Source organism: Heteronotia binoei, chromosome 21, assembly GCF_032191835.1.
Source record: "Heteronotia binoei isolate CCM8104 ecotype False Entrance Well chromosome 21, APGP_CSIRO_Hbin_v1, whole genome shotgun sequence".
NCBI classification, from domain to species: Eukaryota; Metazoa; Chordata; class Lepidosauria; order Squamata; family Gekkonidae; genus Heteronotia; species Heteronotia binoei.
Genome location: NC_083243.1, coordinates 83,024,148 through 83,036,920, shown reverse-complemented (window position 1 = coordinate 83,036,920; position 12,773 = coordinate 83,024,148). Strand labels below are relative to the sequence as shown.

At 38.7% G+C, this 12,773-nt stretch overlaps 1 protein-coding gene across 1 annotated transcript in view; it reads right to left on the bottom strand.

The window, feature by feature from the left end:
• Positions 1–12,773, bottom strand: part of STARD9 (StAR related lipid transfer domain containing 9) — a 241,098-nt gene that overhangs the window by 109,538 nt on the left and 118,787 nt on the right. The window contains exons 13-16 of the mRNA XM_060262139.1: positions 12,535–12,632; positions 10,805–10,882; positions 9,289–9,363; positions 8,502–8,681 (exon numbers count right to left, since the gene is read on the bottom strand). Of these exons, the coding sequence (XP_060118122.1) occupies positions 8,502–8,681; positions 9,289–9,363; positions 10,805–10,882; positions 12,535–12,632 (431 nt within the window). The remainder of the gene's footprint in view (positions 1–8,501; positions 8,682–9,288; positions 9,364–10,804; positions 10,883–12,534; positions 12,633–12,773) is intronic.

Below are 12,773 nucleotides of genomic sequence, written 5' to 3'. Positions count from 1 at the left end.
AATCCCACCTTCGTTGCCACTGTAATGTACTGAGTGACAAGACGTGTTGAAGGCAACATGCTTTATTAGCTAGTACATCACAAGGCAAGGCAATGTGGGCCGGGTCCCGATTATATTATACATACCCTGGAACAACCCTCAGTCTGGCCAGGTCCAATCCTGGTCAGTTAAACTTCCCGCCACAGATCTTGATTGGCGGAGCGTATTTGCGGAGCTACATCCGGGGACCAGCGGACTTCCACTGGTCACCTCCGTAGCGTCCGCTGTGTTGTAATTTTGGGACTGAAATTCAAGACACAACATCTACCATTCTAAATGATATTACATTCTGCTATTCATGACATTACAATCAACTATTCCAATCCACTCTTCCAAATAAGAAATAAAACAAAATAAAGAGAACATATAGCTCTTCTGGGGGATTGATGGGAATACAGATGTAAGGACTGAATTAGGTTAGCATGTGTAGTGAAATTTTTTAAAAACCCAAAAACCTAATATCCTAGTTAAGTCCTGGGGATTCCATTGTTCTCAGTGTTGTAATTTGATTTGATTTGATTTGATTTATTAGGTTCTCTTTCTGTTCCTGAAATTCCAGCTACTTTGAGGTCACTCACTGAATGTCCTGGAAAGTTGAAATCTTCTACAGGTTTCTAAGTCTTATAATTCTTGATATCAGATTTGTGTCCTGACAGTCTGAAGTGGTACATTCCAATGACAGTTTTACCACGTAACTTGCTGTCTGTGTGCATTAGGACCTGCTTTGTCATTTTTCAGGACAAAATTCTGGCTAGTTACCAACATGTTTGTGTGTAGGCAACAGCATTCCTAAATGGAGGAAATATGGTCATGTCATCAGAAAACTGATAAAGTTTTGGTTAGGACACTGTGATGTTCAAATTACAATATTTCACAAGACCAATACTCCTGACAATTCTATAGCAACAACACCCAGTTTAGAAAGCCTCCTTTAAGAGGCTTTCTAAACTGGCATATAGTGAATTAATAAACTAAAAGATTGTTAGTAGAAGAAAACTTGAAAGAAGTTATGTCGTACATACATAACATCACACTGGGATTTGTCTGTGGAGAACAAGCTCAATATTAATTACAATGATGAAGAAATACTGAGCAAGAGGTTAAAATGAAGAATGGAAGCAGCTTTTTGGTTGTTCTACATTGTTTAAATCTAGAGGAAGCACATAAATCATGTTTAGGTATTATCTTGCTTCCTAGGGACTAAATAACATTTATAGCTATCTACCTATTGGAAATATACCAGAGTACATATGGACTTTGAACTCACATGACACTCATGCCCCAAAGTTTTTAAATACTGGAGTATGCTTATAAATGTTGTTCATGAAATAAGCTTTGTTAGAATCAGGAAATGCACAAAACAGATCATATTGTGCTTTATACCTAGCCTGTCTAAAATATATTTATCATAATCATACTGACGATTGCCAAAACAGCTCATGCTGCAACTTGGATACAACAAAGTGTTCCAGATGAAAAAGATTATAATTGCTGTATTAGAAAGGGTCAGAAGATTCAGATTTGTTCTTTCAGTCACAGGGAAAGGTAGTGGAATAACATTACAGATTGTATGATCAGATTTCACAATAGGTATTATTTAATATATTATAACTAGATATGTATTTGCTTGTAGTTATTTATATGACTTCAGGTTTCAAAAATTAAATTTTCTAATATAAATTATGTTAATATTGTTAATTGATGTTGAGTAATGCTTCAAAATTAACTTGTTAAATTTTGGATATGCTTGTGATTTATTATGTAATTGTAATTATCTTTTAATGTTCATTTTAAATTCTTTTTAGAAATACTTTTTACCGCCACCCCTCTACTGGAATGAATAATAATGTAATGTTCAAGCATGTCATAACTGACAAAACTTGCTATTTTAAAAAACTCTTTTTAAAAAGTTTCTGGGCTGTTGTGAATGTATGGGTTATCTAAGCATTGTTCTAAAAGAGCATTGCATATGTTCCTTCTTCCTTACGGAACTTAAAAAAAAAGTTGATTAGAGCAGATATGATAATCTTGGGTAACAAGAAGAAAATAATGATCAATGCACAATTCATAGCATGCTCGGAAGCTAGCTTCCTTTCTTATGCCATTCATATAGGTTAGCAAGGTATTGTGTAAATTAAAGAAATCATCATTTTACCTTCTTGCTCTTCAGATGAAGGTTAACACACACCTGAATCTAAAAGAGATAAAGCATAAAGAAAAGGAAAGGCAGGATCTAGAAGCAAAGAAAGAGGAGACAAAGTTGTTAGTATGCTGTAATGAGAGTACTGTTGGTGAGCATGCAAAGTGTCCTTTCCCATAAAGTCATCTCTAAAAGGTATGGTGAGAAGGAGTAAAGTGCAGAAACTAACTCTTCTACTATTCCAGTCATTATTTCTACAGTGTTAATAGATCTTACCCTGCCAAGATGGACATCCTGTGTTCCTGGCAAGCTAAAAAAGAATAAGCATTTTTGGACAAGGCATGGCTTTCAGTGGGACACTTGGGGAAATGTATCTTATTTAGGAAAATATAGCTACTTGCATCAATCCCAAACACTAAGGAATTATATTTAAATTTGAGGACCTATATAAGCCACAACTATGACTGAAAGAGCCTATAACATTAAAGAAGATGCAACAGATAAATTAAAACAGCAGCACTTGAAAAATCCCTTTTTGTATAGATACAAGTCAAGTAGCACCTTAGAGACGAACAAGATTTTTGGATAAGCTTCTGACAGTCAATGCTCTCATAGTCAGATATAAGTCAGAATTGAGACCTTCTATTCCAGTCAGAAGGTGGGAGGGATGTTGCAAAGAAAGAACTCAGAATGCAGAGGTACAAAAGCTTACATTGAAAAAATCTTGTTGGTCCTTAAAATTCTACTGGACTTGAATCTAGCTCTTCTACTGCAGACCAAAACAGCTAACCTCTGAAACTATTTTTTCCAAGTATTCTTGTGAGCACTACCAGCAAACTGAATGCAGATCCTCACTAACAAATCTTGTTATCCAGTTAATGTATTTTTACAATACTGAATTATGGGAGACATCAGGCAGTGTTGTTTTGTGTGTTCATACTAGGAAGTTTTTCTGTGTATATGCGGTGCAGTTAATTAATGTCAACAAAGCACAATAATACAACCAACATGCCCACAAACCATCCAATGCAAAGTAAAAAAAAAAAGACAAAAACAGCACGCTGTGTGTTTGCAAAGCAATTTCTGCAATTAACAATATTTCTTTTCAGAAGAAATAAGATGGTACTCATAAGCCCCATGGCACAGAGTGGTAAAGCTGCAGTACTGCAGTCTGAGCTCTCTGCTCATGACCTGAGTTTGATCCCGGCAGAAGCTGGGTTCAGGTAGCCGGCTCAAGGGGTTTTTTTAACGCAAGTTATACTTAAAAGCACAGAAGTTTCAAAAAACAAGAGAGAGGAGGATATAATGTATGAATGCACATGTTACATAGGGTTCCTCATCTTAATTGCTAAATAGTAAATTTCCAAAGACAGACTCCTGTTCACAACTTCAGCAGAAAGAACACACAAAAATAAGCCAACAGTTGTACTACAATTTGGCAGATAGAATGCCTTGGAAGTTGTATTACAGTGTAAACCTATGCCAAGTTAGTCCAATTTAAGTCCACCGATTTCACTGGGCTTAGACTGGGATAACTTTGCAAAGGATTGCACTGCCAGATGCTTAAGATTAAAATAATATAATGCACAGTTACTTAAAGAGTAAGCCCCCACTTGGATTTATTTCCAAGTATACCAGTATAAGATCCATTACATATTAAAGAGAAGTAGAATATACCTGCATCTCCAAATAAATTACTTATAATGAACATGGCATTATTTATGACAGAGGACACTACTAATGGGCAAAAAACATTTTTTACTCCTAACTTCATTCTTCAGTTATTACCAGATGAGAACACTTATCCACTTCCAAGTAGCTAGCTGTAGGCAGTTGTTAAACTTCCAACTGAATACTACAAATGCTTACCTCAAAGAAAACCTAAGTTCAATAGAGATAGGGTTACCAATCTCCAGGTGGCACTTGGAAATCTCCCATTATTACAATTTAGCTTAGGGTTGCCAAGTCCAATTCAAGATATCTGGGGACTTTGGGGGATGAGCCAGGATACTTTGGGGGTGGAGCCAGGAGACATTGGGGGAGGAGTCAGGAACAAGGAAGTGACAAGCATAATTGAACTCCAAGGGAGTTCTGGCCATCATATTTAAAGGGACAGCACACCTTTTTAAATGTCTTCCTCCCATAGGAAATAATGAAGGATAGGGGCACCTTCTTTTGAGGCTCATAGAATTCGACCCCCTGGTCCAATTGTTTTGAAACTTGGAGGGTACTTTGGGGAGAGGCACTAGTTACTATATTGAAACTTTGGTGCCTCTACCTCAAAATACAGCTCCCCCAGAGCCCCCAAAACCTCTAGATCAATTCCCCATTATACCCTATGAGAATCAATCTCCACATAGGGAATAATGAAGTGCTCAGCAGACATTTCCCCCCCCCCCTTTTCTGGTGACTCTGAAGCGAGGGATTGGCCTCTCTACTCACGAGTTGCTGCAAACTTCTTCAAAGTAACACAACCACCCCATCCCAAGAGGAAGCATTTCAATCGGAGACTGAAGCCTCCGGAGGTGGAAAGGCACATGGTCCTCTGGGGGCGAGGCTTCCCCCCGCCGGCCAGCTGACTGGGGGCGGGAAGGAGCCTGGGAAAGCAGAAGAACCCCCCATGGGACCTGGGAATTGGCAAGCCTAATTTAGCTCCAGACAACCAAAATAAGTTCCCCTGAAGAAAATGGCTACTTCAGAGGGCAGACTCCACAGCATTATACTCTGCTGGGATCCCTTCACTCCTCAAATTCTCGCCCCCCAGGCTCCACCCCCCCCAAAAAAATCTCCAGTATTTCCCAACCCAGAACTGGCAACCCTAAATCAAAGCTACTCTCTCCCATTATATTCCCATGATACGCCTATTGACTATGGTTTGGATCCAGTGATGAGCAAGCAGAAACATAAATAAATGCTGTGAAGTCAAACTTGCACAACATTTAGCGCCTTACAGTGTCCTGAAATTGCTTACACAAGCAGAAACACAAAATGGAACACAGTGATTTGAGTGCATTTCCACTTGTGCAAGAGCTCTAGAACAGTGGTGTCAAATATCTGGCCTGCAGAACTGATCTGGCCCCCATAGGGCTTCAATCAGGCCCATCAGCAACTGGCCATCATCTGATTCCTTCTCCCTCAACCGCTTCCTTCGGTCACCATTTTTTATTTCTCCTCTGTGATGAGGCAGCCAAGCAAAGAAGCCTTTTGCTCTTTCCCCCTTCCTCTTCCCAAAGGGAGGAGGAGGAGTCTCAGCCAATGGCAGAGCTTGGCTCTGTAGCTCTGCTATGTGATTCAGAGAGCCGGCGTTGCCAGGCTTTCTCAATCACACTGCAGAGCTACTGAGCCAAGCCTCTGTTCCTTTTGGTGGCTGAGCTCCTCCCCTTTCTCATACACTGGGGAGGGAGGGAAAGAGGGAGAGTTTCCTTTGCCCAGGTCCCTCGATTGATCACACAGGATATATATAAAGAAAGTACCTTTAATACCAGCAATGTTTTTTGCCTTGCTAAAGAGAGGGTGGGGGGAGAGAGAGAAAGAGTTCCATTGGCTTGTGAAGATCCAATCTTTTTCAGCAGGAAAGCATGTGAATTATTTAGAAGAGGAATAACAACAAGCCAGGATTAGGCTGAGAGTGTGTGTCCAGACTAAGTTTACCCAGCACATTTCCTTTTTTTCACACTTTCCTCTGATTTCCTCTGATTGGGATTTTGAACTTAGACTTTCCAGTCAGTAGGCTGATACTGACCACTATATATGACTATCACTCTATTCTTGCACTGCTTCATGGGAGTTGTAGTTATTTTTCTGTGGAAGACTATTGTTTTGTAGACAAAAACATAGCCCTCAGTCTGTGTCATGATGCCTTCACATGTTCTTCACCAGCACATGAAGCTCACAAAAACATTTCATGTTTTCCTCTGGGACTAATGGGTCAAACCATTGACCATGAGATTTTCAATAAATCAAAAGTAGGTTTGCAACTTACAGATGCACAACTGAACAGCACCTGAATAGAATACTCATGATTGCTACAGGTCAGACAGTGCCTCCAGTTTTTGATGTAATAATTCAGAGCAAGCGGCGTCAGTTATCAGAGTCTGTTAAACAAAATATTGCAAGCATGCAAATGTTTTAAGCATGTTTTACTTTAAGTACAAAAAAACTTTAATTGTGTTTGTCTGTGCCCTTTATAAAGTTTATATGTGTGCTACCTGGCATTACATTTTATGACACACGGGTCCGGGCCCAACGAGGTCTCATTTATGTCAAATCCGTCCCTCATAACAAATGAGTTTGAGACCTCTGCTGTAGATCAAGTGAAAATTTTGTACCAGATCCAACCCCATAAGCTATATTAAAAAAAATGCTGGTAGTTAAGCAATAAAAACAAGTTGCGCAAATGCCATTAGAAAGATGAGAACTATACATTAAATATTTGGCAACTTGTGCCTTATTTCTTTTGGGATATAAAAATTAGACAAATTTCTACGTTTCTAAAGAGATTGTAGCTGCAATCAGACGATATAAATAAACCAACATTTCTTTCTGAGAACAAGTGGCCAGGAGCTAGGCTTGCACACTCTTTCCCTTCTTTCCTTACTTAGTTTGCTCCTCGCCTACTAATATCAGTACTCTGCACCAGGATTTAATCATAGTTTGAAATGTTGGTTTGCAGACTAGAAACAAGTCACTCTTAACAAAACACCTGACCTGAATGTCAGAACACACTGCAGTTAGTTGTAAACTAGATCTCAGTGTAGCATTTAAAGGAAAGAGGTACCAAAGCACTTCTCAGGCTTATTTTCACCACAAACAAACCACAGCTTGTTTAGTTTGTTCATGACATCTGAATTCAGATGCAGTCTATGTCTTTTTTTCCTTGGCCCAGACTTCTTAACCAGAAACAGCTTAAATTGTTTGGAACAGATGTTTACAGTATATTTACATATAAGTATAAAATACTCTGCATACTGAAATACGACAGCTTGTTACATACTTTTTAAAGTTTTTAAAAAGGCCTTATATGGAAAACTTGAATAAAAATTCTACATAATACTCTTTTCCAATACTCACTAAAACTATTAAAATTTTGATCACATTGTTACTATTGCTTTTTAGCCCTTCAAAATACTTTTTGAAGCACAAAATGTATGCATGGGATAAAAACCCTATAATATGAGGCAATCATAATTCATGCATACTCAAATTCTGCTGTATAATTGTGCATGATAATCCCAAACCACTGAAGAGCCTAGTGTTTACTGTAAAGATGGGTAAACATTCAAATTTACTGTTAGTCTTTGGAACATATATTTTCAAAGCTTTCTCTTGAAAAAACATATTTTTAATTCCACTCTTCCTCTAATATATGAGTCTCCCTTCTGTTTTATCTTTACAATATCCTTGTCAAGTAGGTTAGAATCAGAGAGAAACTGGCACCCTGACTCACCCGTGGGTCCCATTTGCAGCCCCGTGGGGTGGGGACCAAGGGAAGTGACAACAGCATGGCTGGGCTGGGTCTAGCATTGAATGTCCAGCCATGTGGGCAGCTGCAATGGCACAAAATCTGGGCCCTCCCCATCCCAGGGCTTGGCCTATGGCCAGGCCTCATTGCAGGTTGTGGGAAGGGGTGGGGGACAGAGTGGGAGGGAATTTAAAGCACCGCCTGGCTGTGTGGGTTTTTTCCTTCTCTGCCTGCCACAGCTCTCCTGGTCCATCAGTGTCCATCCACATGGCTGTACTGCAGAATAGAGTCAATGCCTGGAAAGGACCAGCTGTTTCAGGTTCTTCCTCTACTGGCCACTACTGTTGCTGACATACAACAACAACAAAAATCCTGTGGACCAGAGAGAAGCAGTGCTGCAGGAGGGGATGGATACAATGGGTGCTGGGAGCTAGCCCCAGGGAGACCCACTATGCTCCAGTGGAGGTGGATGCTGATAACGGAGGGAGAGACTACACTGGAGGACAGAAGGTGATGGAGCCAGTGATTGAGCCACGTGAAATTTCATTTACTGGGGCCTTGGGGGCTCACAGTAGAAGAAGTTGCTGGGGGATTAGCCTCAACTACAGCTGGGGATGGCTGGGTTAGTGGCGATGAATAACATAACCTGTTTTTATGCTTATCAGACAATTCCCAGTTTTCTTACAACCTAAAAAGTATTTCACAGACCTGAAGCTTTTTATCACATCACATGATTTTTGTCTGCATTATTTCTATTAAAGCAGCGAAACTTAAATGACAGTTCAACATTCTCTATTGTTTAAGTTAACTAGAGCTGTTAACATTTGAAAATGAAAACCAAATACTTGGATCTCATCTCACCCTGAGATGATAAAGCACAACTCCAGTACTAAGGATATCTTCATCCACAGTCATTAAGTGAGGTAAACTGGAATCAATCGCCACTCCAGATTTTTTCTTGTTGATATCCACACTGTATTCTTCCATGATAGCTTTCTTGTTAATCCATTTATCTGTCCAGTCTTTGGTCAGCTGCTCAATCTTTGGACATGGCAAATGGAGGGGTGAAAAACAGTGCTGATTTTAACGGCATCAGGTGAACACATTTTTAATGCAAGCAAGTAGAAATTCAGAAAGGATGGAAATTACTATTATTGATGACAGAAAAGAGAGCCCCCTAGTGTGATTACTGGCAGGACTGGCTACACAGACTCAAGAGGCTGACTGCATAATAGTTGAAGGACAGAAAAGTGCCTATGTCCCTGAGCAATGAGAAGATTCAGAAGTTTTATAGGGAAAGATTGGGACTCAGACAACTCCTTGTGTCATCCAATCCCAGTACTACTACTCACAGCCATTGTACTGCTGGTGCTGCAGTATATCCAAGATTAGGCTGGCAATCCATTCCAAATGCAATCTGCCATGCTAGTGTAGCAAATAATGTGTCCATTCCCTACTACCCCAGGATGAGACCACTCATGCCTTACAGTGACACCAGGTGAGACATAATTTTCTCCACTCAATATCAAAGTGGGGAGCATGCATGCATATTTGCTTTCATAAACATGCTTTTATACAAAATAAGAATTTATAAAACATACCACAACCTCCCACTACATAATATGGGAAAACTACAAAACATACAAACCTTAAGTTCATTCTGAAGAACTAATTCTGTCAAATTTCCATCTTTACCCTCAATCCAAGATGGACTAAAATTCCTCTGTGCAAACAAAATTTGAAAAATAACTCTGTAACCATTTCAAAATTCAGAATGCAGGCAAATAATCTTACTTTAGGAATGGAAGATGAAACAAGGAGAAAATACAGGAGCATATCAGAAGCAGTGTTCCTCTAAGCTGAGTTAGTGTGAGCTAGCTCACAGTTTTTTAGCCTCTGGCTTACACCTTTTTGTCTTAACTTGGCCCCAGGGCAAACTAACTTATGCAGCAGGCAAGTTGTTCGCTCACAACTTTAATTCCAGTAGCTCATGAAGCAGAATTTTTGCTCACAAGACTCCATAGCTTAGAGGGAGTATTGATCAGAAGCTACATTTGGCAATCTAAACCTATTCATGAAATATTTCCAACTGCAGTGGGTGAGAGTTTGAAAAAAATGCACTTATTGTTTCAGATGGTCTGCACAAGAACAGCTAGATTTCTGTCCAGTAACACTTTAGAGACCAATAAGATTTTTTTGGATATGAGTTTTTGAATGTCAAAGGTCTCTTCAAAAAAGCTTTGACTCTTGAAAGCTCATATAGCTAAAGTCTTATTGGTCTCTAAGGCGTTACTGGACTAGAATCTAGCTGTGGTCAGTTATAAAGAGCCCTCTTTTCCTTTTTCCAGATACATGGATACTTCCATTAATATGGAACTTGCATCTAATGTATTTTTATTCCAGCACAAATTCCTATGGACTACAGAAAACTTCATCAGGTCCATCTGAGAAATAGGGCTTTAGTCCATGCTTCCATTAATGAGAATAAAATGTATCTTTAAGGTGCTCTGTCAATGTATCTTTTTATTATTATTAATAGCTAAAGGAAATGCCAAAAAAACTTATGTATGGAGCACCTAAGAAAAGGGCAACTCTAGATACATGAACACAAATGCCTGCATAAGATCTAACTATATCAAAGAGCCTGATAAATCACACTTTTGCTCATTCATTTGAAAACTGAGTGACAGTTGGGAATAAAGATTCTGCCTTTTTAAAGCGCAACCCTTTACAGTTACCCCATTCTAAGTTAATTGATTTCAAATGACTCCGATTTCTTTGGACATGATTACACCACTGAGAAAGCCATTACCAGGAATCATCAGCTTCTGGGAAAAAAAGAATGGCTAAAATATGCTTCTTCAATGGAACTCAGCATATAGGACTCACAAGAGATTCCAAAGACAAACTACTTCTAGATATAATTGATAAACTCCCTATTCTGATCTAAAATAAAATAATGATTACTAAAATAAAATGAGTACTACAATAATATTATTATTTCATGCAGGGTGGGCTTGGAATGCACACGTTGAGTGAAGTACAGTATGCTTAAGGAATTAATTAATATTTTGGGCAAGATTTACAAGACACATATAATTTACAAGATACTTATATAAAGAACCAAGTGCTAATTTTGGTCATATTTAAATATTTGTACAAACCAGCTCAAAATTTAACAGCATAGCTTTCAATCTGTCAATTTCCTCTCTCAGTTCTCTAATCAGCTTCACATTTGCATCCTGAAAGAGAAGAGTACAAGCACTGTACTTTTAAAAATAGATAACTGAAGAAGTATCAAACCAATCCATTTCATACCAGTTGTGCTACAAGAAATGTACTGCATACTACCTTGTAAGAAAACAAAAAGGGCTGGATCCAGATTAAATTGACAATTTCCATACATTTCCCCATCCTCCAATGTCATTCCTCAGGGTCCCCTATCTCCAAGGAGAAGAGTTTAGTGGGAATCAGTGGGAAGAGGGAGGCAGGAAAGTTCAATTACACTGGTGAATAATTTAGTCTGGTTTCAAAACTTAATTTGCTATGAAAACTTAATAATCCATATATCATACTGTGCCAGCTCTAGAAAAATCAAAGTTCTTATGCTACAATCATATTTTTTTCTTGCGTGCAAGAGTAAAAGTGTACATCCTTTCATCCTTAAATGTATCTTCTGGTCACCACACCTCAAAAAAGATATTATAGCATTGGAGAAAGTCCAGAAAAGGGCAACTAGAATGATTAAAGGGCTGGAACACTTTCCCTATGAAGAAAGGTTGAAACGCTTGGGACTCTTTAGCTTGGAGAAACATCGACTGCGGGGTGACATGATAGAGGTTTACAAGATAATGTATGGGATGGAGAAAGTAGAGAAAGAAGTACTTTTCTCCCTTTCTCACAATACAAGAACTCGTGGGCATTCGATGAAATTGCTGAGCAGACAGGTTAAAACAGATAAAAGGAAGTACTTCTTCACCCAAAGGGTGATTAACATGTGGAATTCACTGCCACAGGAGGTGGTGGTGGCCACAAGCATAGCCACCTTCAAGAGGGGTTTAGATAAAAATATGGAGCAGAGCTCCATCAGTGGCTATTAGCCACAGAGTGTGTGAGTGTGTGTGTGTGTGTATATATATAATTTTTTTGGCCACTTTGTGACACAGAGTGTTGGACTGGATGGGCCATTGGTCTGATCCAACATGGCTTCTCTTATGTTCTTATGTTTAAGGTGCTCTGTCAATGTATCTTTTTATTATTATTAATAGCTAAAGGAAATGCCAAAAAAAACTTATGTATGGAGCACCTAAGAAAAGGGCAACTCTAGATACATGAACATAAATGCCTGCATAAGATCTAACTATATCAAAGAGCCTGATAAATCACACTTCCATGTTAGAATTCATACAATGACACTACTTAGCATATTGTGAACATGCTAGACTGAATTCTCTGCAGTACCAGGTAAAAGCACAGGCAGATTATGCCCACATGCCCCCTTCCCTACTTATCAGTTGTGAAATTACAATGTTGAGGGTTGGGAAATCTGTGTGGATGAAAAGTTGTGCAACAAAGACCATTCCACTGAGAAGGTGAAGCAAGAAAAACTGCTCCTGTCTGTCTTGTGTGCAAACAAATGCTAAGAGAACAGGATCAAACTCATTATTACAATCAGCTATGGCATAGAAAATTAGAAATAAACAAAAACAAGAACTATCGAAGAACAATAAGCAAAAACAAGAACTATCAAAGAATTTAAAACGCACATAAACAATATGACAAAATAACCTCTTAGAGATTATGTTATATATGTATGTTTTTGTAAGTGACATTCAATATAACTCAATATATGGACAAACAGACTTGTAAGAACTGATAACGCAGCATGACTTACCTCATTCACCCGGGGTTTGTTAATAATGTTTTTGGCATTTGAGGCATACCGCAAGGTATTCATGGTCTCATTATAGCAAGAACTTGCAGGAGAGATCGCTATAGAGGAAGAAAGATAAGCTATTTAAGAAGATTTAAAAACTGGTTTACAAATAACTGCAAAGCACACCACTTCTTATTCCCCAGACAAACTAGGTCTAGGACTTAAGCCAGTAGTTCTTTCTGCTTAATAATTAGAAG